This window comes from Schistocerca serialis, chromosome 4 (genome assembly GCF_023864345.2).
Source record: "Schistocerca serialis cubense isolate TAMUIC-IGC-003099 chromosome 4, iqSchSeri2.2, whole genome shotgun sequence".
Classification (NCBI taxonomy): Eukaryota; Metazoa; Arthropoda; class Insecta; order Orthoptera; family Acrididae; genus Schistocerca; species Schistocerca serialis.
The window spans coordinates 274,440,360-274,466,478 of NC_064641.1; the positions used below are offsets into that span (position 1 = coordinate 274,440,360).

General features: G+C 43.7%; 1 protein-coding gene across 2 annotated transcripts in view; it reads right to left on the minus strand.

The window, feature by feature from the left end:
• The window catches only part of LOC126473837 (ATP-dependent translocase ABCB1-like), a 675,020-nt gene that overhangs the window by 100,978 nt on the left and 547,923 nt on the right, over positions 1–26,119 (minus strand). For both annotated transcript variants that reach the window (XM_050101164.1, XM_050101163.1), the window contains one exon: positions 23,333–23,629. In XM_050101164.1, the coding sequence (XP_049957121.1) occupies positions 23,333–23,629 (297 nt within the window). The remainder of the gene's footprint in view (positions 1–23,332; positions 23,630–26,119) is intronic.

Below are 26,119 nucleotides of genomic sequence, written 5' to 3' on the forward strand. Positions count from 1 at the left end.
CAATGCACGCCACCTCCTGTATGTTTCGGATAGCCCAAAGCAATCACACGATCATCGAAATATTCATTCAGGAAATTAAAGACGTCGGCCGTGCGATGTGGCCGGGCACCATCTTGCATAAACCACGAGGTGTTCGCAGTGTCGTCTAAGGCAGTTTGTACCGCCACAAATTCACGAAGAATGTCCAGATAGCGTGATGCAGTAATCGTTTCGGATCTGAAAAGTGGGCCAGTGATTAATTTGGACGAAATGGCGGCCCAGACCAGTACTTTTTGAGGATGCAGGGACGATGGGACTGCAACATGGGGCTTTTCGGTTCCCCATATGCGCCAGTTCTGTTTATTGACGAAGCCGTCCAGGTAAAAATAAGCTTCGTCAGTAAACCAAATGCTGCCCACATGCATATCGCCGTCATCAATCCTGTGCACTATATCGTTAGCGAATGTCTCTCGTGCAGCAATGGTAGCGGCGCTGAGGGGTTGCCGCATTTGAATTTTGTATAGATAGAGGTGTAAACTCTGGCGCATGAGACGATACGTGGACGTTGGCGTCATTTGGACCGCAGCTGCAACACGGCGAATGGAAACCCGAGGCCGCTGTTGGATCACCTGCTGCACTAGCTGCGCGTTGCCCTCTGTGGTTGCCGTACGCGGTCGCCCTACCTTTCCAGCACGTTCATCCGTCACGTTCCACATCCGTTGAAATTTTTCAAACAGATCCTTTATTGTATCGCTTTTCGGTCCTTTGGCTACATTAAACCTCCGTTGAAAACTTCGTCTTGTTGCAACAACACTGTGTTCTAGGTGGTGGAATTCCAACACCAGAAAAATCCTCTGTTCTAAGGATTAAACCATGTTGTCTACAGCACACTTGCACGTTGTGAACAGCACACGCTTACAGCAGAAAGACAACGTACAGAATGGCGCACCCACAGACTGCATTGTCTTCTATATCTTTCACATCACTTGCAGCGCCATCTGTTGTTGAAAATTGTAACTACTGTAATTTCGAAAGTTTGTCTGCCTGAAAACGTACTGTTGTCCCAAGCATATTGCAACAAACGGTGTATTTCTATCGCTGCTCGTTTAGTTTTTATTGCCGTTTCAAATATACTGGTCATTTTTGAAACACCCTGTAAATGAAGCAGGCGAAAGGGAATACACTCGCTTAAAAAACTGAATTGATGGAAAATGCAAAATGGTTAAGTGGAAATGGTTAGAGGGCAAATGTAAGGATGTCAAACCGTGCATAATTAGGATATGGGTAGATTCCACCAACAGGAAAGCCGAAGTTTATTTTGGAGAAAACAGAATAACCAGCGTGCACATAGCAAGCCAGTACTAAGCAAGGAAGGGAAACCTGAAAAGGGAAAGAACTATCTAGAGAGTGTATGTAAGGGAAACAAATTTAAGAACAATATTACTGAAAGGGGAGCGAATGGGGTGACGCTGCGGTAAGCAGACTGGAGTCGCATTCGGGTGTAAGACGGTTCGAATCCCCTTCAGACCATCCAATTTAGGTTTTCAGTGATCGCTTAAGGCAAATGCAAGCTTGATTCTTTGGAAGTGCACGTTTGATTTCCTTCCTCAAACTTACCTAATCAGAACGTTTACTCTAATGACCTCGTTATCGATGGGACGTTGAACACTAATCTTCCTCCCTTCCCCCCCCCCCCCCCACCTTTTTTTTTTAATTGTAAAAGGTGAGTAAGTAGATGAAGACGAGATTGGAAATACTGCGAGTAGAATTTGACAGAGCACTGAAAGATCTAAGTGTAAACAAAGCCCCTAAAGAAGACGACCTTCATTTGGAATATTTGAGAAAGACAAACATACGTTCAGAACAGCGGTAACCAACCTGGTCCCCACCGTTCACTGGTGGGCGTTCAAGGTTCATGGTAGGTGGTAGGCAGCAAGCGGTAGGGGTTTTAAAAATTTTCATCAACAATGTAGATAAAGATAGATTGCTACTTACCGTAAAGAAGACACATCAAGTTGCAGACAGGCACAATTAAAAGAAACTTTCATAACTGTGCCTCTCTGCAAACTTCACGTGTCTTCTTTACGATAAGTAACAATCTGCCTTTTCCTATATTGTTGATATCCTTACCTAGAGTTTCCACGTTATGAAAAATTTTCATTAGGTTTTCATAAAATTTTGATATAGTTTTCATTAAGTAATTATTATTACATGTCTTAATTTGCTGTAACTCTGTATTATAACTTTAATAAAATAAAGTTACATTCCTAATTTCCTGTGGACCAGTGTGTGTGTGTGTGTCGGGGGGGGGGGGGGGGGGGGGGAGGGGGAGGAAGTTTTACAAGTGACGTAGACGCAAAAGTGGGTCGTAGGTAAAAAAGGTTGACTATCTCTGGTTTAAAGCATTTGTAGATTTACAGAAAGTTTTATACAACATTGACCTGACTACATTCTTTTGAATTTTGAACCTAGCTGAGGTAAAATACAAAGAGCGAAAGGTTATTTACAATTTGTACGGAAACCAGACTGTAGCTACAAGTAAATATAATAATGGTGTGTGACTAAGGCCTCCCGTCGGGTAGACCGCTCGCCTGGTGCAAGTCTTTCGATTTGACGCCACTTCGGCGACTTGCGCGTCGATGGGGATGAAATGATGATGATTAGGACAACACAACACCCAGTCCCTGAGCGGAGAAAATCTCCGACCCAGCCGCGAATCGAACCCGGGCCCTCAGGATTCACAGTCTGTTGCTCTGACCACTTCTCATTTTGTTCGCTTTTGTTCGTTGCATCTGCTCGGGGCGGACGTCGTAAGACATCCGTTTAAGTTCGTTGTTGATCGATTAACTCAGTTTTTTTATTACAGAGGGCAGCTAACCCTCTGACCGAACACGCTGAGCTACCGTGCCGGCTATCCACTCAGCTACCGTGGGCGGACTGCAGCTACAAGTGTCGAAGGATATGAAAGGGAACCTGTAATTGGGAGAAGATATATTTCAGTGATCATCTGAAAATGACATAGGATTTGTCATCCAAAATACGATGAAAATAAGCTGCTCTGAAGCATAGATGCAAATTGAATACATAAATATGAGGAGAGGGCAGGTGATCTTTAAGAAATATTGTAAGAGTACAAGCGAAAAAAGAGTTATGGAATGTAGCCGAATTAAATCACGCGATGCTGAGAGAATTAGACTAGAAAATGAGTCACTAAAAAAAGTTGATGAGTTTTGTCATTTGTGCAGTAAATTGACTGCCGCCGAAGTTGAAAGAAAAATGCAGACATGCTATAGCAAGGAAAGAGTTTCTGAAAATGCGAAATTTATAAACATCTAATATAAATTTAAGTATTATGAAGTCTTTTTAAAAGTCTTTTGTCTCGAGTGTAAACTGGACTAAGCAGTCATCAGCCTTCTGACTGTTTTGATGCTGGTCAGCTACAAATTCCTCTCAAGCGGCAAAATCTTCAACTCAGAACAACACTGCAACCTACGTCCTCAATTGTTTGTTACAGTTCTTACGCTCTGCAGCTACCTCTCGTACCAAGAAAGTTATTCCCTGATGTCTTAATACATGCTCTTTCATCCAGTCCTTTCTTCGTGTCAGTATTTTCCATATGTTCCTTTCTTCACCTATCCTGCGAAAAACCTCCCCATTCCTTACCTTATCAGTCATTTCAACATTCCTCGGTAATACCATATCTCACACGCTTTGATTCTTTTCTATTCCAGTTTTCTCATAGTCCATGACTCTTTACCATAAAATGCTACGCTTCAGACGTACATTGTAAGAAATTTCTTCCCCAAATTAAGACCTATGTTGGTTACTAGCAGACTTCTTTTGGCCAGGGATGCCTTTTTTGCCTGTTCTGGTCTTCTTTTAAGCTTTCCTTCTCTCATTCATTGTGGGTATTTTGCTTCGAAGGTAGCAGAAATCCTTAATTTCTCCCACTTCGTGATCACTAGATCTGCTGTTGAGCTGCTCGCTATTCTCATTTCTGCTACTGCTCATTACTTTCGCCTTTTTTCGGTTTGTTCTCCGCACATATTCTGTTCTCACCTGACTTTCGCTCCTGTTCAGCAGATCCTGTATTCTTCTTCACCTTCACTGCGGATACCAATGTCTTATGATTGATATCCTTTCACCCTAAATTTTAATCTCACTCTTGCTTCGTCGAGATTCAGACTGAACAGCAGGGCCGAAAGACAGCATCCCTGTCCTACAATTTTCTTTAATCCAAATATTTCTATCTTGGTTTTTCAATATTATTGCTCTCTATTGGCTCTTGTATATATTGTATATCATCCGTCTTTCCCTTTAGCTCATTCCTATTTTCATCAGAATTTCTAACGTCTTCCACCATTTTACTTTGTCGAATGCTTTTTCCAGGTCGACAAACCCTATGAATATGTCTTGATTTTTCTTCAATCGTGCTTCAGCCGCATCAGAACTGCTCCTCTGGGGTTATCCTTTTGTATATTATTTTCGTCAGCAAGTTGGATGCTTGAACTGGTCAGCTGATTGTGCAATGATTTTCACACATTTCGGCTTTTACCATCTTCAGAACTATGTGGATGATGGTTTTAGAAAGTTTGATGGTCTAATCTCGCCGCTGTCGTACATTCTATACACCAACGTGAATAGTCGACTTGTTCCTACCTCCCCAAATGATGTTAGAAATTCCGGCGCAATGTTAGCTATTCTTACTTGATCTCAAGTCTTCCAAAGCTCTTTTAAATTCTTATCATATTAGTCCTCCGACTCACATTGGTCTTCAATGTACTCTTTCCAGATATCCGATCTCTCTGCGTGTGACAGTGTGAATTCCCATTGCACTGTAATGTTACCCTCGTTGCTTTTAATTTCACCGAAGGTCGTTCAAAAATGTTCAAATGTGTGTGAAATCTTATGAGACTTAACTGCTAAGGTCATCAGTCCCTAACCTTACACACTACTTAACCTATATTATTCTAAGGACAAACACACACACCCATGCCCTAGGGAGGATTCGAACCTCCACCGAAGGTTGTTTTGACTGTTCTGTATGCTGAGTCACTTCTTCCGACAGTCATTTCTTTTTCGATTTCTTCACATTTTCATGCCACCACTTCGACTTAGCTTCCCTAAACTTCCTATTTAGTTAATTCCTACGTGACTTGTATTTCTGTATTCTTGAATTTCCCTGTACTTCCTTCTTCCGTTGATCAGCTGAAGTATTTCTTCTGTTAATCATGGTTTCCTCGTAGCTACATTACTTGTACTTTCAACCTTCTGTGATTACCCTTCAGAGATGGCAATTTCTCTTCAAGTGAGATGCCTACTAATCGATTCATTATCGCAATATCTACAGCCTCAAGGAATCTCAAACAGATCTCTTCACGGCTTAATATTTCCGTATCCCCCTTCTTTGCGCATTGAATTTTCCTGACTAGTTTTTTTAAAATTCAGCCTACTCTTAATCATTGCTAAATTGTGGTCTGAGTAGATATCTGCTGCTGGGTACGCCTTTCAGTTCAATATCTGATTTCGGAAACTCTGCCTGACCATGGTGTAATCTAACTGAAATCTTCCCGTAGCTCCCGGCCTTTCCCAAGTATACCTCCTCCTCTTGTGATTCTTGAACAGAGTATTCGCTACTATTAGCTCAGCTTTATTGCAGACTTTCTCCTCTCTCATATTCCTATTGCCTAGGCCAAATTCTCTTCGTTCGTTCTCCTACAATCGCGTTCCAATCCCCCATGACTATTACATTTGCGTTCTCCCTTTACAGGCGGAATTACTCGTTCAGTATCCTCGTAAACTTTCTCTATATCTTTATCTGCTGCTTGCGACACTGGCGCGGAACTCGTATGGCATTGACGTGTACTAGTATACCTGAAGTATTCCTGTCGGCACTTGTTTGCTGTAGAAACTAATGAAAACAGCCCTATCACTGAACTGCTCACAGTAGCTCACTCTCTGTCCTACAATGATATTCATAACAAATCCTACTTCGCTTTACCATTTTCTGCTGCTTTTGATAGTAACCTATAATCAGTGTGTTTTTTCCCATTTCTCTTCACTGACCCCTACTATATCTAGTAGACTGAGCCTTTGCATTTCCCTTTTCAGATTGTCCTGCTTCACGGAGTGTTTCAAACTCCTGACATTTCACGCCCCGACTCATAGAACATTATATTTTCGTCGGTTTTCTCCTCCTTGACAGTCCCCTCCAGGAGATTCAGATGAGGTCTAGTCAGGAATCTTTTCCCAATGAAGAGAAATCATTATACTTTATCAATTACAGGCCACATGCCCTGTGGATAAACATCATGTGTCTTTACTGCATTGGTTTCCAGTGCCCTCTGCATCGTTATGCCTTTGATCACAATTGAATCGTCCCTCTTTTAGGAGCAGTTTTCCGTCAGAATGGCAAGAGAGTACCCTAAACTTCAGTCCGCTCCTACCGAGCGGAGTAGCGCAGTAGTAAGCACAGTGGACTCGCATTGTGGAGGATAACAGTGGACCTGCGTCCAATCATCCTGATTTTGGTTTCCCGTGATTACCCTAAATCGCTTTACAGCTCCGTCTCTAGTGACATCGTTGTCGACAGAATGTTAAACACTAATTTCCTCATCAATTCCGCTCCTCCACCTTCTTTGACAAGGACGTTGGCAGAATGGGACTGACTCTTTATGCCGAAACTCTTCGGACGTCGTTGCTGATGATCTTTATTCAAAATTTAAGCAAGGCGTGGTTCCACCCATTCTTATCCCTAGATCAAGGGGTAACGTTCCTAGAAATATATTACAAGCAGCTCCTACCCTCCAATTGCAACCTAGATTTACAAAAGGTCTCTTTTTGTTGTAAGAGAAACGACACAATTTGAAATACTGTCCCAAATATTCCCAAACGGAAATTCCACTACAAGCTCGTCTCGTATTCGGTTAAAGATACTCGACTCTACAACGTCTTTGAGGTAGAGAAGTAAACGTATTAAAAAGATGGGGACGGGGTGGGGGAGGAGGGGGACAGCTACTAAGTGGACGGTGCTGCGGGTCTGTTAATCGCGAAGCGTTTCGGAACCTCCGCTTTGTCTTCATGCGGTCAACTGGAACATTCAGCCAATTTGCAAGGATTTGAAACAGACAAACGATAAAGAATTTTCACGCCAGATTCAATGACCCCAAAATCATGTGGTGCATAACTCCGTCTGTATCCAACACGTATTTCATTCATATTTCGATCCTGACTCACGTTATTTGTTACTCTTGGATGCACAAACACATTTCTCACTATCTCTTCTTCTGATTAGGGGTTCCCAACGACTAACTTTATCACCTATTTTAGTAATCCGTCTTCATTTCGCAGATTTGCGAGGCTACTATTTATTATCTCTCGTTTTTCCCTCGTCGAGGTCCCACATCCAAATGACACTGCATTGCAGACGTACTCTTGAAGAAACAGTTTTTAGAACTTAAATTTATTATTTGATATTTATGGAGCCCTTCTCACGTCGAATGTGCAAGTCGTGGAAAATTGCGTTTGTCATGAAGGTAAGTCATATACATTACATGAAACCCGTTAACACGAATCCTTCCTGATATTTATGTGGCTGCCTAGGTGCACTAGCGAATCAGCTTCAACTTCCCTTACACAGTAGCCGTATTGGAGATTATCCACTGACTGTATGGGTCGGTTTAGCTCATGACGCTTTACAGGAATTCCGAAACCACCTCCTCGTTGGAAACCTGAAAATATACTATTTGTTTTCATTAATGATTACTTTCACTGTAACTAAGCAAGAATTGTTAGCCCTTATAGTCCCAGAGTAGCATCGGACTGAGACTGCCTACATCTACGCTGCATTTCACAATTATGTGCCCGGCAGACGGTTAATCGAACCACTTTCCCACTGTTTCTGGACTGTTCCATTCTCAAACAGCGCAAATGAAAAGAGAACATTTAAATTTTTCCCTGCGCTCCCCGATTTCTCTTATTTTGTTGCAATGAACCTTTCTCCCTACGTAGATACGTGTCAACAGAATATCTTCGCATTCGAAGAAGAATGTTGGAGATTGAAATTTCATGAAAAAATCTCGCCGCAACGAAAAATGCCTTTGTTTTAATGATTGTATCGTAACTGTGACACTCTCGTCCATATTTCACGGCAACACAAAACGTCCTGCCATACTTTGAACTTTTTCGATATCCTCCGTCAATACTACCTGGAAAGAATCCCATACTGCACGGCAGTACTCTAGAAAACGAGGAACAAGCGTAGTGTAATCTCATTAGTAGACTTGGTACGTATTCTACGTTTTTTGACAATAAAACGCAATCTTTGTTTTGTTTTCCCCCACCATTATCTACGAGACAGTTCCCTTTAAAGTTGTTCATAACTGTAATTCATAGGTATTTAGTTGGATTGACAGCCTTTTGATGTGTATCCTTTATCGTGTAATCGAAATTTAACGGATTTCTTTTAGTATTGACGTGGATGACCTCACACTTTTCATTATTTAGAGTCAGTTGCCAATTTTTGCACCATACACTTATCTTGGGTTATTCATTTTGCTATTGGTTTTCATCTTGTGATGAATTTATTGGACGGTAAACCATAGATCATCTGCAGTCTAAGAGGACAGATCAGATTGTCTGCTAAACCGTTGCTATAGATTAGTTACAGTAGAGGGCCTATAACATTTCCTTGCGGAATGGCAAATATCAGTTCTGTTTTACTCGATGAGTTTCCATCAAAAATTGGTTCAAATGGCTCTGAGCACTATGGGACTTAACTTCTGAGGTCATCAGTCCCCTAGAACTTAGAACTACTTTAACCTAACTAACCTAAGGACATCACATACATCCGTGCCCGAGGCAGGATTCGAACCTGCGATCGTAGCGGTCGCGCGGTTCCAGACTGAAGCGCCTAGAACCGCTCGGCCACTTCGGCCGGCGAGTTTCCATCAGGGCAACTGAGAAGATACTCCAAAGAATGCAATCTGATTAGAAGCTGCTTGTGAAGGTCGTTATCAAAAGCCTTTTAGAAATATAGAAAAGTGGAATCAATTTGTGACAACCTGTCAATAGCACTCATTACTTCGTGAGAATAACGAGCTAGTTGTGTTTCACAAGAACAATATTTTCTGAATCCTTGCCGACTAATTGTCAAGAAATTTTTTTCTCGAAGTAAGTCTTATCTTAGAGAGTAGCAGAAAAGGAATACATAAGCCATCATTTATGCATATGTGTGGCCATAAAATAAAGGAAGTATTGGTGTAAATCATTTTTTTTTTTAAAAAAACAAAGATTATTGTGACTCTCAGTATACTCCACTTCTCCGTTCCTACAACGCTCCATGCGAATTTTCCATTGATGGAAACTGTGCTGGAAGTCTTCCTCTGTGAGCTCCTTGATGACGCGTGTCACGTTTTTCTTTCGGTGCTTCATCGGGCTGAAATCCTGTTCCTTTTAATGTAGATTTGATCTTGGGAAATAGATAAGAGTCAGACGGTGCCAGGTCAGGCGAATAAGGTGGTTTGTCTCTGGAATGCTGTACTTTCCGAGAAACCTCTTAACTGGCAGTGCCGTATGAGAAAGCATTGTCTGGATACAGAACCCATAACTCGTTCTTCCACAATTCGGGTCGTTCTTTTCTTATTTCTCTCGCCGAGTTGAGAAGAATCTCAAGGTAGTAATACTGATTAGCAGTTTGACCTTCAGAAACTCAGCGAAGATACACAATTCCAGGAATATAGAGAAACATATCGCTTTGAATCTTGATTTGGTCATTCGAGGTGTTTTCGTGCACGGTAAAGCTGGGGCCCTTCCAATACATGGACTGGATGGTCTGTGGATCAGAAGTGGAAAATCAAGATTAGTCCACATGTTATAGCTGTTTCCGAGAAATTAGGATCATTTACAGTGGTATTCCTGGAGTACAAACATTTTCTGGAGCTTCTTTTTGTTCGAGCGTGAGAAGTTGGGCGCCAGTTTCTCATACGCTTTTCTCATGTAGAAATCGTTACGTAAAATATGCCTTAGGAATTCCACGACAATTTCTATAGTTTCAGCAATAGCTCGAATACTCAACCGACGGTCAGATCGAATCAAATTACCAACTTTTTCGATATTTTCATCCGTTTTTTGATGTTGAATGGCGTGAATCATCTTCAGCGTCTTTCGGCCCTCTTGGAAACGCTTGAACCACTGTAACACTCGCGTACATGATAAACAGGGTTTGCCATAATTTCTTTGAGTAAAAGTAGCAGTTTTTTCAAGTTTAATGTGAAACTTCACGGAAGTTACTTGCTTTTTTATTACAATTATCACTGTTCCGGCAAAACAGAAATAGCAACTCACAAACAAACGAAGGCTATAGCCACACTGGTTGCCTACAGGCATCATAGGCGCCCTATTCGACAGAGGAGTCTTCACAGTTCACAGCAATTGGTTCTTCATCCTTGGTGCATACGTACTCACTCTGTGACAGCACCAGTCACGTTATTTTACAATCACATCTCGTATGTGTCTCTATGAGCTAACGAATACAATGTGTTGAGATTATGTAGAAAGGTATACTGGATGTACAAGTGGGGTGGACAAAAATTGATGCTTCAACATAAATTCAGATGCTAGCCAAGCCTGCAATTTGCAATGGTGTAATTGACAATAAACGACACCTGTGCTGTGTCCTCAATACGTTGCAAGTGTCAGTCATGTTCAGGAACATGTTCTGTGTCGTTATTTGGGAAAAACCTCATCCAGTAAGTCACAACGCGGACGAAAGGGTCTGTTGAGTGATCGTGAATGACAGTCATTGAAGAGACTGTAACGAGAATATGAGGTCGACAGCTGCAAAAGTCACTGCAGCAGCAGCTGCAGCTGCAGAACCGAATGGCGTACTCGCGAACGCTGTCAGCAGCAAAACAACACGTAAGGAGCACCATAAGCAGGGACTGCACAGCGGGCTGGAATTCCAAAACCGCTCATCAGTCATGCAAATGCCCATAGCAAACAAACTTGGTGCCGAAACCATGTGGAGCAATGGAAGAATGTCATTTGGTCACTGTTTCCAACTTCTGGCCGAGTTTACGTCCCAAGAGTGATATATGGCTGGCGTTCGGTGATGATTTGGGATGCCATATCGCGATATCCCACGGGTCGCATAGTTGGAAGATCGCATTACTGCCGAGGATAATGTGACCGTTGCGGCTGATCAGTTTCAGCTCCTGGCACAGTGTTTGTCACCAGTGGTGATGCTGTGCTTCAAGACGAGGGGCCCCCGACTCATGCAACTCACATTGGCCTGGACTGGTTCTGTTAGCAGAAGGGTAAAGTGTCGCATCACTCCCGACCACCACAATTACCAGATCTCATTGTAATGGAACCTTTGTGAACTGTTTTGGAGAGAATGGTGCAGATCGCTGTCCACCTGCACCATCATTACCAAAATTTGCCACCATTTTCCAGGAAGAATGGTATACAATTCTCTTGTAACCCATAAATATCCTGAATTTATCCATTCCGAGACTACTGGAAGCTGTTCTGAATACCAACGGTTTTCCTACAACGTTTCAGGTTCAAATGGTTCAAATGGCTCTGAGCACTATGGGACTTAACTTCTGAGGTCATCAGTCCCCTAGAACTTAGAACTACTTAGACCTAACTAACCTGAGCACATCACACACATCCATTCCCGAGGCAGGATTCGAACCTGTAACCGTAGCGGTCGCGCGGTTCCAGACTGTAGGGCCTAGAACCGCTCGGTCACCCTGACCGGCCAACGTTTTAGGCATGGTAATGTTGCGTCGTTATTTTTTTGGTGTTTCCATATTGTTGTACACCCCTGTACACCCCAGTGGCCAAAAGCCAATTTAAAAACAAAAGATAGTTTCAAATTCCCCCGTTTCAATCACGGTTTTAGGAAAGTTTTCCTTGTACAGGCGAAGGGTTCGACGGCTGTTGTTTCCTTCAGCACACTCAAAGCAATATTCACAAATAAAATAATCTGAGAAGAGCCCATGCAACAATGACTTAAGCTTTGCTTTTATAATCAAAACGACGATCCAGACGTATAACTAGAAACGTTTTGTTGAAAAGATTTTATTTATTCATGAGGCGTAAAAAGGAACTTAATTTCGTTGGGTACATCGAGCGGCTGAAACGAATCCAGAGTTTTATGACTGTCATTGCCACTGCTCCCGCTATGAATTTTTACTGTCACCCATTTGGATACGCCAGCTCAGACACATATCGTCCGCTGAATACTGCGGGCATCCTGTATTGCTGATATAACGTACCAACACTGCAGCGTTTGCAGCTAATCCACCTCGAATGTCGCTATGTGCAACGTCAACATTTCCGTCTGATTCGACACCCCCGGCACAGAAATATAACTCGTCACAGATCCTGTTAGCTAAGGAAGAAAAAACTGTAGCCTCGACAAGCCGCATTCGTTACTGTAAAAAGCAGGCTGAGGAACAGTGGGTGCAGTACCTTCACGAAGCACATAACTTTTCCGGTAAAAATGTAGTGAACTGCTATTGACGTCAGAACGTGATATTTTTTATCTGTTTACTTGGTACCGTATTCCAGAGTAGAACTTAAGTTTTCTCAACTGAACTATAGCATTTGGTGTAGTAGATAAAGAGTGCCATTTCAGGGGCTCTGGATAGTAACAACATTTTTCTTCCTCTATCAGATAGCACTTTGCCACTAGTGTCGATAAAAATCCTCTAAGCGGCATGTGAATTATCTTTCCCGATATACCTCACTGGGATACACAGCGGTTCTGTACGCTGACGTTGCCTTATTACTTTCACACATTGCTTTGTCTCTACGACTTCCTGGAAGAAACCACAGTGTGTTCGTAGAACGGGCAAGAAACATTTTTACTCGTATCACGTTCCCGTCTGCGAGGTACCATTTATTTTCATGAAATGTGCCTTTTTACTTTACCTAATACAGATGTGCAAGGAATATCTACACAAATCATTCACTTGTCGTACGATTAGGAAGTACACGACGTACCTCAACTATGAATTTTGGGTTGGTATTAAAAATGCTCTTCTAAAGACAGTCTGTGGGGGACCGAAAATGGAGCGTTTCGACGAATATTTTCTGCGGTTTGCAACACACAAATTCAGTACTGTTATTATCACTGCCCATTTTAAAACCGTAATTCATGAAAGGTTTTAACCGACATTATGCTTCTAATTTTCCTTTCTGGCTATGTCACTATACGTGTATTTTCGTTGCAGTTCAACATCTTCCGTTACACCACCTGCCTTCCGCTTAACACCCATAAAGCAGAGATGATATTTCTTTGCAGTCGATATCACCATTTTAATAAATGTCATTACAGAGAAAATAAACAGAACACCATGTTAATGGTGTTTTTCAGTTATTAAGTGTATCTCTGAAAATGGACTTTCCCTTATTTCTTAGAAAACAGACTACATTCAGTTCTGTACAACAATTAGAATCATACCAGCAACTGATGTAGCGAATGGACACGAGTCACTAAACAGAATAGAGTGTTCCAAGTTTTTGGGTGTACATACTGATGAAAACTTGAACTGGAAGCAGCGTGTTACTGAGCTGCTCAAAAAAAGTTCAGCTTCTTTTTCTTGGAAACAAACAACACGACCTCCTAACATATCTTGCACATTTCCATCAATAATATTGTACGGAATAATTTTCTGTGGCAACTAACCACTTATAAAGAAAATAGTGATTACACTAAAGCGAGCAATAACAACAGCATGAGCTTTTCACCCGAGTCATCTTGTAGGTACTCCATGAAGGAGTTTGGCATTTTAACCGCACCTGCCGCGTAGGTGTGTGAGTCAGTTTTATCAGCACGTGATGGGGTTTGAAAGAGACTCATTTGCAGATCGCCATTTGACCAGCAGATTTTGGGACACCTGGAAGTGACAGTGGCCTGATGTTGGTTCAAAAAATGGTTCAAATGGCTCTGAGCACTATCGGACTCAACATCTTAGGTCATAAGTCCCCTAGAACTTAGAACTACTGAAACCTAACTAACCTAAGGACATCACACACACCCATGCCCGAGGCAGGATTCGAACCTGCGACCGTAGCAGTCCCGCGGTTCCGGACTGCAGCGCCAGAACCGCCCTGATGTTGGACTCCGTGGGAACGTGAAAGCAGGCCTATTTGCCGTCAAGCTTCCAGTCGACCACATCTCACCGCCACATGGGAGGACCGCTGAACTGTGCACCAAGCACACAGTAGCTCACTTCACAGCTGCGGCTGCCATTTGGGAACAAGTAATGGACTCCCTGCAACGTTCTGTGTCATTTCTGTTTTTCTGGGAAAACCTAGCGTAGTTTTCGCGTCTCGTATTTCAGTGAGTGTTTCTTGATTATCAGAGTAGCTCATCAGAAGATTATCTTGGAAATTTGTCACCGTATAGAGTAGGGTAAACATAGTCATGTGTAGGGGCTGTGGTTGTTGTGAGCGGACGCAAGGAGAATTGGCCACTCTTCGGGGGCAGGTGGAGGCTTTGTCTGTTAGGCTCATCGAGCTCGAGGCGCAGGCGTCGGCTCGTAGTGGCGTTGGGGCAACTGTGGTGAGACCTATGCCTACTTCGGTGGCCTTGGAATCACATGGAACCCCTGATGTCGCTGCGTCTTCCGGCAGTGAGCATCTTACCGGTCAGCCATCACTCCAGGGTGAATGGCGGACAGTGGTGGGCTCGCGCGTGCCTGGCCGAAAGGCGAAGGTGGGATCTGGCCGCGTGGCAGCTGCCTTACCCCTTTCCAACAGGTACGGGGTGCTTCCTAGTGGTGATGACATCGTTTCCGAGCCACCACAGGGTGCCTCGCCTGTTGGGCCAGTGGCCGATTCTCCGGCAAGGTCCCGACAGTCACAGAGGGCGGGCCTATTAGTTATAGGGAGCTCCAACGTTAGGCGGGTTATGGAGCCCCTCAGGAAAATAGCGGGTAGGTCGGGGAAGAATGCCAGTGTGCACTCGGTGTGCTTGCCGGGGGGTCTCGTCCGTAATGTGGAGGAGGCCCTTCCGGCAGCTATTGAACGCACTGGGTGTGACCGGCTGCAGATAGTAGCACATGTCGGAACGAATGACGCCTGCCGCTTGGGTTCTGAGGCCATCCTTGGTTCCTTCCGGCGGCTGGCTGATTTGGTGAAGACAACCAGCATCGCACGTGGAGTGCAAGCTGAGCTTAATATCTGCAGCATAGTGCCCAGAGTCGATCGCGGTCCTCTGGTTTGGAGCCGTGTGGAGGGTCTAAACCAGAGGCTCAGACGACTCTGCGACTATAATGGTTGCAAATTCATCGACCTCCGTTATTGGGTGGAGAACTGTAGGGCCCCCCTAGACAGGTCAGGCGTGCACTACACACCGGAAGCAGCTACTAGGGTAGCAGAGTACGTGTGGCGTGCACACGGGGGTTTTTTAGGTTAGAGGGACCCCCCCTTGGGCGAAACGATAAAATACCTGACGGCTTACCAGAGAGGACATTATCATCGTTGATAAAGAATGTCCGTCCTCAGAGACCAAAAACAGGAAAAGTTAACGTAATATTGGTAAACTGCAGGAGTATCCAGGGCAAGGTTCCTGAATTAGTATCTCTTATTGAAGGAAATAGTGCGCATATAGTATTAGGAACGGAAAGTTGGTTAAAACCGGAAGTGAACAGTAACGAAATCCTAGACACAGAATGGAATATATACCGCAAGGATAGGATAAACGCCAATGGTGGAGGAGTATTTATAGCAGTAAAGAATTCAATAATATCCAGTGAAGTTATTAGCGAATGCGAATGTGAAATAATCTGGGTTAAGTTAAGTATCAAAGGTGGGTCAGATATGATAGTCGGATGCTTCTATAGACCACCTGCATCAGCAACCGTAGTAGTTGAGCGCCTCAGAGAGAACCTGCAGAACGTCGTGAAGAAGTTTCGTGATCATACTATTGTAATAGGGGGAGACTTCAATCTACCAGGTATAGAATGGGATAGTCACACAATCAGAACTGGAGCCAGGGACAGAGACTCTTGTGACATTATCCTGACTGCCTTGTCCGAGAATTACTTCGAGCAGATAGTTAGAGAACCGACTCGTGAAGCTAACGTTTTAGACCTCATAGCAACAAATAGACCGGAACTTTTCGACTCCGTGAATGTAGAAGAGGGTATCAGTGATCATAAGTCAGTGGTTGCATCAATGACTACAAGTGTAATAAGAAATGCCAAGAAAGGAAGGAAAATATATTTGCTTAACAAGAGTGATAGGGCACAAATCGCAGAATATCTGAGTGACCACCATCAAACGTTCATTTCTGAGGAACAGGATGTGGAACAAAAATGGAAAAAATTCAGAAACATCGTCCAGTACGCCTTAGATAAGTTCGTACCGACTAAGGTCCAAAGCGAGGGGAAAGATCCACCGTGGTATAACAATCATGTACGAAAGGTACTACGGAAACAAAGAAAGCTTCATCATAGGTTTAAGAGTAGTCGAATCATAGCTGATAAGGAAAAGCTGAACGAAGCGAAAAAGAGCGTAAAGAGAGCAATGAGAGAAGCATTCAACGAATTCGAACATAAAACATTGGCAAACAATCTAAACAAGAACCCTAAAAAGTTTTGGTCATATGTAAAATCGGTAAGCGGATCTAAATCCCCTATTCAGTCACTCGTTGACCACGATGGCACCGAAACAGAGGACGACCGAAGAAAGGCAGAAATACTGAATTCAGTGTTCCGAAACTGTTTCACTGCGGAAAATCGTAACACGGTCCCTGACTTCAGCCGTCGCACGGACGCCAAAATGGAAAATATTGAAATAAACGATATCGGAATTGAAAAACAACTGCTATCACATAGTAGCGGAAAAGCATCCGGACCAGACGAGATACCCTTAAGATTCTACAGTGATTATGCTAAAGAACTTGCCCCCTTTCTATCAGCAATTTATCGTAGATCGCTGGAAGAACGTAAAGTACCTAGCGACTGGAAGAAAGCGCAGGTCGTTCCCATTTTCAAGAAGGGTCATAAATCAGATGCGAATAATTATAGGCCTATTTCGCTTACGTCAATCTGTTGTAGAATAATGGAACATGTTTTGTGTTCTCGTATTATGACGTTCTTAGATAATACAAATCTCCTTCATCATAACCAACATGGATTTCGCAAACAGAGATCATGTGAAACTCAGCTCGCCCTATTTGCCAAGAAATTCACAGTGCCGTAGACACTGGCGAGCAGATTGATGCCGTATTCCTGGACTTCAGGAAGGCATTTGATACGGTTCCGCACTTACGTTTAGTGAAAAAAATACGAGCTTACGGAATATCGGACCAGGTTTGTGATTGGATTCAGGATTTCCTAGAAGAAAGAACACAACATGTCATTCTTAACGGTTCAAAATCTGCAGATGTAGAGGTAATTTCGGGAGTACCGCAGGGAAGCGTGATAGGACCTTTATTGTTTACAATATACATAAATGACTTAGTTGACAACATCGGTAGCTCCGTGAGGCTATTTGCAGATGACACGGTTGTCTACAAGAAAGTAGCAACATCAGAAGACTCGTACGTACTCCAGGAGGACCTGCAGAGGATTAATGCATGGTGCGACAGCTGGCAGCTTTCCCTAAACGTAGATAAATGTAATATAATGCGCATACATAGGGGCAGAAATCCATTCCAGTACGATTATGCCATAGGTGGTAAATCATTGGAAGCGGTAACGACCGTAAAATACTTAGGAGTTACTATCCGGAGCGATCTGAAGTGGAATGATCACATAAAACAAATAGTGGGAAAAGCAGGCGCCAGGTTGAGATTCATAGGAAGAATTCTAAGAAAATGTGACTCATCGACGAAAGAAGTAGCTTACAAAACGCTTGTTCGTCCGATTCTTGAGTATTGCTCATCAGTATGGGACCCTTACCAGGTTGGATTAATAGAAGAGATAGACATGATCCAGCGAAAAGCAGCGCGATTCGTCACGGGGACATTTAGTCAGCGCGAGAGCGTTACGGAGATGCTGAACAAGCTCCAGTGGCGGACACTTCAAGAAAGGCGTTACGCAATACGGAGAGGTTTATTATCGAAATTACGAGAGAGCACATTCCGGGAAGAGATGGGCAACATATTACTACCGCCCACATATATGTCGCGTAATGATCACAACGAAAAGATCCGAGAAATTAGAGCAAATACGGAGACTTACAAGCAGTCGTTCTTCCCACGCACAATTCGTGAATGGAACAGGGAAGGGGGGATCAGATAGTGGTACAATAAGTACCCTCCGCCACACACCGTAAGGTGGCTCGCGGAGTATAGATGTAGATGTAGATGTAGATCCCTCTCCTACGGTCAGACACTATCAGCAGCCGGCACAAGGGAATTGGGCTCCCGTGTGTAGTGTATAGGGGGGGGTGCCGTGACTGGGAAGCATGGACTGCTGATGAAGCGCGTCACATTCTCAGCAATGAATCGCGATTTGGCAATGCAATCCTTCCGGTCTTTTGCAGAGGCACAGTTGTGTTGTATTGTATTGTATGTTAACCGGGGGCCGAGAAACGACGGAGAGACTCCGTCCCCGCCGTAGCCGCAGTGGTCCACAACCCCATGACGACTACTGCAGTCCACTTCACCCCTCCGCCGCCCCACACCGAACCGCTCTTTCAGGGTTATTGTGCGGTTCGTGCCCCGGTGGACCCCGTCCCCCAGGGAACGTCTCACACCATACCAGTGTAACCTCTATGTTTGCGTACTAGAGTAATGGTGGTGTATGCGTACATGGAGAACTTGCTTGTGCAGCAATCGCCGACATAGTGTAGCTGAGGCAGAATGAGAGGAACCAGCCCACATTCGTCGAGGCAGATGAAAAACCGCCTAAAAACCATCCACAGACTGTCCGGCTCACCGGACCTCAGTACAAGTCCGCCGGGCAGATTCGTGCCAGGGATCAGACGCTCCTTCCCAGTCCGTAAAGCCGTGCGTTAGACCGTGGGCAAATGATGATGATTCGGACAACACAACGCCCAGTCCCTGAGCGGAGAAAATCTCTGACCCAGCCGGGAATCGAACCCGGGCCCTCAGGATTGACATTCTGTCGCGCTGACCACTCAGCTACCGGCAGTGGACCACAGTGGTGTTACTCATGGCGTCATGGAGTGGCGAGCCATCGGGTATGACTTGAGGTCACTGCTGGTAGTGATTGTGGAGGAGGAAGAAGAGGAGGAGATTAGGTTCAAACGGCTCTAAGCACTATGGGACTTATCATCTGAGGTCATCAATCCGCTAGACTTAGAACTACTTAAACCTAACATAAGGACATCACACACACATCCACGCCCGAGGCAGGATTAGAAACCTGTGACCGCAGCAGCAGCGCGGTTCCGGACTCAAGCGCCTAGAACCGCTCGGCCACAGCGGCCGGCAGGAGATTAGGATTTCGATACTTGTGGTAAGGTCTTATGGGACCAAACTGCTGAGATCATCGGTCCCCAGGAACTGAGGGCGTGTTGAAAGGGAGCAGCACTACTTAATCTAACCTAAACTAATTTACACTAAGGACCACACAGACACCCATGCCCGAGAGAGGAATCGAACCTCCGACGGGGCGAGCAGCGCGGGCCGCGACAAGTCGCCTTAGATTGTGCGCCTATCTCGCGCGCTCCAAGAGGTTGGGGGTTAAACGTCCCGTCGACAACGAGGTCATTGGAGAGAGAGCGCAAACTCTGATAACGGAAGGATGGAGACGGGAATCGGCCGTGCTCTTTCGAAAGAACCATCCCAGCTCTTACCTTAAGTGATTCATGGAAATGAAAGGACGCGGGTTTGAACCGTCGTTCTCCCAAATGTGAGTCCAGTGTGCTAACTACGGTAGTGACTGTGGTAGCTCAGACTACACCATCGTCCGTTACTAAATCCCGTGTCCTCAAGTGTTATACGTCTCATTCGAAGGCATCGTGGTGACGTTTCTCAACAGGGCAATACTCGAAACTTTCGGGCAGATTAAAATGGAGTGCCAGACGGGGAATGGAACACGAGAACTTTGCCTTTCGTGGGCAAGTGCTCCCAGTCGTCGGTACGGAATCTTTTTCATGCGTGAATAGCATTTCAAATGTGGAATTTAATATTTCTGCTGTGCTATCAGCATCAGATAGATCTATGAGATATTAAATGGTCGGTTTGCACCCGTTCGTTGACCTTACGTATGACATAGGTATTTACGATAGATCTTTCACCAGAATCTAATAGTAAAAATTATTGTAGACTTCACGCAGGATTCTTGTTACGGTTGCATGTATTGATAATCTCTGAATGGTCTCAGTAAACGAGTTTGAGTCTTTGCCTCCTTATATTTTATTTGGATCGCAATTTTCCAGCCCGCTGCTCACAATTTCTTTCAGCTTTTACCCCAACCACTCCGCATTAAATAACTTTATATTGACTGTCAGTCAGGCCATCAAACAGTACTCTCTAATCAATCCTTATTACCTTTCTGCCTTTGTCTCATCATCATCATGGTCACTAATCCTGTCCTAACTGATGACATTCTCGAAAAGATCAGTTCTGTTTGTAACAAAGGTGTCTGAAATATTTCTTTCGTTTGTAGGATGATGGACTAGAACGTACTTCGAGATAGTGGTCAGACAATATTTTTAGTATTACAGCAGGAAATTGCTTGTGCTTGCTGATAAGAAATGAGAATCGTGTCACGAATCGACCTACCGCACCAGGCCACCGTGAGCACTTATCTTTGTCTAGAGGACGTCCAATGGCGGCCTCTAATAAGTCTTTAGCGAGCTGACACTCTCGCAGACAGTTCGCCGACGAGGCAACTGTTACCTAGCTGGAAAACTCGTGGGGTGTGCGCTGCACCTAGCGGTCCGGGGTTTGCGATGTGCTTTCGATGATGGGCTAGTGGGCCGCGTTCCGGCGTAGCTGGTGGTGTAGCGGGAAGAGGGGCCTTTTCCACCGAAGCCTGGGACTGATGCCGCGACCCGCCGTCTGTGGAAGAGGTCCACTCTAGGTTCCGTAACGGCACCGCAATCTGCATGTTTACCGTTTCTCCATTAATACCCAGTGAGAAATTTTGAAGTGGTTTTTTGCATTTAGTAGTGCAGCAGCGTTGTCCTAACTGCAGTTACGACACGTTATACCAGATGAGTGTCTCGTAAGGCGTGCTGACTTAGGCAATGCTCGTTAACTGGGCGGATCTCCGAGAGAATCAGATACCCGCTAATTATCATCTCGCTATTTAAATCGCTTGATCTGTTTTACAAGGGGCTTGTTTATTTATTTAATTAATTATATTCAAGGTTGATATGACTCAAATCTTAAGATTTATCTTTTAACTTTTATTTTTGTAATATTTATTTCAGTAGTATTATTTTTCTTATACCCGAGGTAAAACTTACTTCTAATTACATGCTTGCTGTTTACTGCGCCGTTAATGAGAGAAGTGGATAAGGGTATACGACCTTACATTCACTAAATTTTTTCGTTGTGAAGAGTGTAAAAAGTTTTGGTGTGATTTTTAACGCTCTACCTGAGTTCCTTGCGGGTCCCCCTTATGGGATTGCCCCAGCCTGGGATCGCTAAGCTATTAATGGGATTATTTAAGACGAGTAGTGTGGATTTTCCAACCAAAAACGTCTTGCAAATGCAGCGAAATTGTCTTAACTTACTGTAGCTGTCCGTTAGATAACATGGTAGCAGGAATTTTTACTTGTCCTTTCTTATATTATAAAACAAACTGTTAATGAAGGAAGGGTGCAGCTAATCCCTAAATCTAATTTCTAAAGGGTGAGATTCAGATATTTGTTGCGTCTCTTTATTGGGCGAGTTAGTTTCATTATGTCTGTAATAACAGCCTTGTGTATCTTTAAGACTCAGTTAGATTGGGCTGCTTGGCCATGTTCTTGTGGAGTGTCTCGGGTTCTGCCGCCCAGTGCGAACGGCTTGAAGCACTAGGAAATTGATCAGAATATTTTGTAAAACTTTCACCTTCAGATTTCTTATTACTGTTGTTGTAGATGCCTTTTCTTAAAACATTCATTAAATTAGTTTATTTGTTTCGGGATTTGCCAAGTTACGGTTAATTTGGCTGCTACTGTGAGTTTATGTACATTATTTCATCCACTGCTAAAAGCTTTTAAGACTGACTGATTTTATTTAAAGCTTATACCGTTAATATTATGTAATTTTACCTTCAAATGTTCATTTATGTAAAGAATATTTTGTACATTTCATCGACCTAAACGTTTGACTTGCAGTGCTCTCAATTTAGAAATTGGTTTTGCGGGCCATCCTCGAGTTTGCTTATTTATGTGCAATCTTGTAACATTAATAAATTTTAATTTAAATGTGCATTAGTGAATTATGTTCAATCCCCATTTGCCCAGGCGTTTCTGTTGTTGTTGTTGTGGTCTTCAGTCCTGAGACTGGTTTGATGCAGTTCTCCATGCTACTCTATCCTGTGCAAGCTTCTTCATCTCACAGTACCTACTGCAGCCTACATCCTTCTGAATCTGCTTAGTGTATTCATCTCTTGGTCCCCCTCCACGATTTTTACCCTCCACGCTGCCCTCCAGTACTAAATTGGTGATTCCTTGATGCCTCAGAACACGTCCTACCAACCGATTCCTTCTTCTAGTCAAGTTGTGGCACAAGATCCTATTCTCCTCAATTCTATCAATACCTCCTCATTAGTTATGTGATCTACCCATCTAATCTTCAGCATTCTTCTGTAGCACCACATTTCGAAAGGTTCTATTCTCTTCTTGTCCAAACTATTTATCGTCCATGTTTCACTTCCATACATGGCTACACTCCATACAAATACTTTCAGAAACGACTTCCTGACACTTAAATCTATACTCGATGTTAACAAATTTCTCTTCTTCAGAAACGCTTTCCTTGCCTTTGCCAGTCTACATTTTATATCCTTTCTACTTCGACAATAACCAGTTATTTTGCTCCCCAAATAGCAAAATTCCTTTACTACTTTAAGTGACTCATTTCCTAATCTAATTCCCTCAGCATCACCCGACTTAATTCGACTACAGTCCTTTATCCTCGTTTTGCTTTTGTTGATCTTACACCCTCCTTTCAAGACACTGTCCATTCCGTTCAACTGGCCTTCATAGTCATTCATAGTAGAGGTGTATTGAGACGTCTCAGTGCGTACATATAACTTTCTCTGATGAGACAAAAGGAGGAAAGGCAGCATATAAGAAACCGTAGAGCTTATGATATCGTCATACAGCAACATTCACAATTGAACAGTGTAATAACTGAATGCACGTTCGTCTACAGTCACCATGCCACGAGTGTTCTCTAAGTAAGAAGTGTCCATCTCACCTTTGATCCTCCTTGTCCTGCCCACCGAATGCGATAACGGTGCGGATGCCGCTGAGCACCTCTTCTGCGATGCCTCCAGCCTTTCCGTAAGCGTGGAGCTCTTTCCGGACGAGACGCGACGATATCACCTCGGTGGTGACGATGGAGGCGATGATCAGTGGGAAGGAGACGAGGCACACCAGCGCCAGCTCCCAGCCACGAACCAGGGCCATCAACACTCCGCCGATCACGTTGACCTGGTACATCACGAACATGGCCACCTTCTCCCCGATGCCGTCCTCCAGTTTAGTCAGGTCCCTGTGGACATCGAAGGCTTTATAATCAGTTTTTATATAACACTAGGTAAATGGACTGATTAGAGAATACATTATGACCACCCGTTTAATAGCGCGTTAGGCCAACGTTGTAACATAATACGTCAGCGACCCTACGTGACACAGATATAAGGCACTATATGCCTACACACAGATTACACAATTTCCGTAAAATTACAGGTCGGTGGATTGCGGTCTTGGAACGGTCAAATGGTTCAAATGGCTCTAAGCACTATGGGACTTAACATCTGAGGTCATCAGCCCCTAGACTTAGAACTACTTAAATCTAACTAACCTAAGGATATCACACACATCCATGCCCGAGGCAGGATTCTAACCTGCGACCGTAGCAGCAGCGCGGTTCAGGACTGAAGGGCCTAGAACCGCTCGGCCACAGTGGCCGACTTCGAACGGTCTCTCGACACCGTTATGGATGTGTTCCATTGGGTGCAGATCAGGCGAATCTGGTGGACAATCATCAAGCCACTGTATTGGGTACCATACTGGAATGCGCCATCAATGACGAAGTGATGCGGACACAGGTTTCTGCAGAAATTTATTCAGGATGGCGCTAGATTTCAAAAGTGTCATTTCCTATATAACTGATTAGTCCGACGTTGTCAGGAAATACACAAAGCTTACTCTATCTTACATGTTTGATCGTTATCCGGCCAATATTTTTTGAAGATAGATTACAGTGATACCTTAAAAATCCATATATTTCATTTGTGTAACCAAATTGTCGTTTTCACATTTTTAATGTGAATGGATTTAGGAAACTTGCGAAAACAACTGTAAAATTTGCCATTATACTGTTCACAGTCTGAAACTAAACCATAATGGTCCTGTTTAGGTCCGTTATTGTGCAGGCATGGCAACTGGACTACAGAGCTCATAGCTCCATCGCTGGATGTCGCTCTCGGTTACACCTCACATTTCAAGAACCATTTGGTTTCAGGTGGTCCTAAGACCTTTTAGACCTCGATATTGGCATTTTTTATGCATTTCGATCCACAGATGAAGTATAAATGAATACATACAATACAGAATAACGATGTCTTGTTGGTCCACTACAGTCACTCTACCGTGTAAGACAGGATAAATTCTCCGTAACTCTAGGCGGGTCAAATGCCAACCTACTGTAGAGACTAAGATATGCAGCAGGTAAAGAGGCTGCAGGAACTGGGGACGTGCTGAAACGTAGCACCCAATTCTGAATGCCTTTTTCATAAAAATTAGATATTGATTTTGTAATTCAGAGACTGATAACAGAGTAAATCAGTATGGGGATGTTAATGCATGAGATGTACTCATGGTGAAGTAGGGTGCTCTATGAAACTGTAATTTTTTCCCTTTGTTAACATGTTGATGAGCTTATTTGGTTGTGAAAGTTTCTGATGTACATGCGAACAAACAGCGCGCTGAATCTGAAACGGCAACAAGGGAACGCAACGACCAAACGGGAGCGACCAGGTCCAAGGACTGGCCATCTGGGTGGTGGATTCGCGCCACGGGGCTGCGATGCTTCGGCTCATTACATGAAAGTAGGTATGTTAGAGTGCTCTTTACGAAAATGTAACCTGTTTTCTTCTAACACTCAGAGTTTTTACGTAATTCCTGAAGTATTTTAAATATCCCGCATAATACTTATACTGCAATAGATCATAAAGCAATTTAGCATGATGGACTGTGGAAAGATCGATACTTTTCGAGTTGTTTAGAGGTATACAAACGCATCAGAGTCATTTGAGTATAAATTTGAAGTGAAATTTGTGTGTGTCGACGTTACCAGATTATTTCAAATCAGACTAGTAATGCCCGCGCGGAGTGGCCGTGCGGTTAGAGACGCCATGCCACGGATTGCGCGGCCCCTCCCGCCTGAGGTTTCGAGTCCTCCCTCGGGTATGTGTGTGTGTGTGTGTGTTGTTGTTGTTGTTGTTCTTAGCATAAGTTAGTTTAAGTAGTGTATAAGTCTAGGAACCGATGACCCCAGCAGTTTGGTCCCTTAAGAATTCACACACACACAGCCTAATAACGGCGATTTCATAATGAAGATCGTTTGAATGGCCCTGATATGTTTCGTTACGTCTGCTGCTCTCGGACTCTCAGAAGCAAGGGAGAGGACGTAACCATATTGGTCAAAAAAGCGTAACTATTTTATTTCGGTATAAAGTTTGGACACCAGGACAAAACTATTGCGCCACATACTGTTTGTCATCCATGCATTGCAGGTTTGATGAAATGAGCACAAGGCAAGCAGAACTCTGGTTCAAATGGTTCTCAGCACTATGGGACTTAACATCTAAGGTCAGCAGTCCCCTAGAACGTAGAACTACTTAAACCTAACTAACCTAACGACAGAAAACACATCCATGCCCGAGGCAATATTCGAACTTGCGACCGTAGCGGTCGCGCGGTTCCAGACTGAAGCGCCTAGAACCGCTCGGTCACACCGGCCGGCGAGCTGTTTATA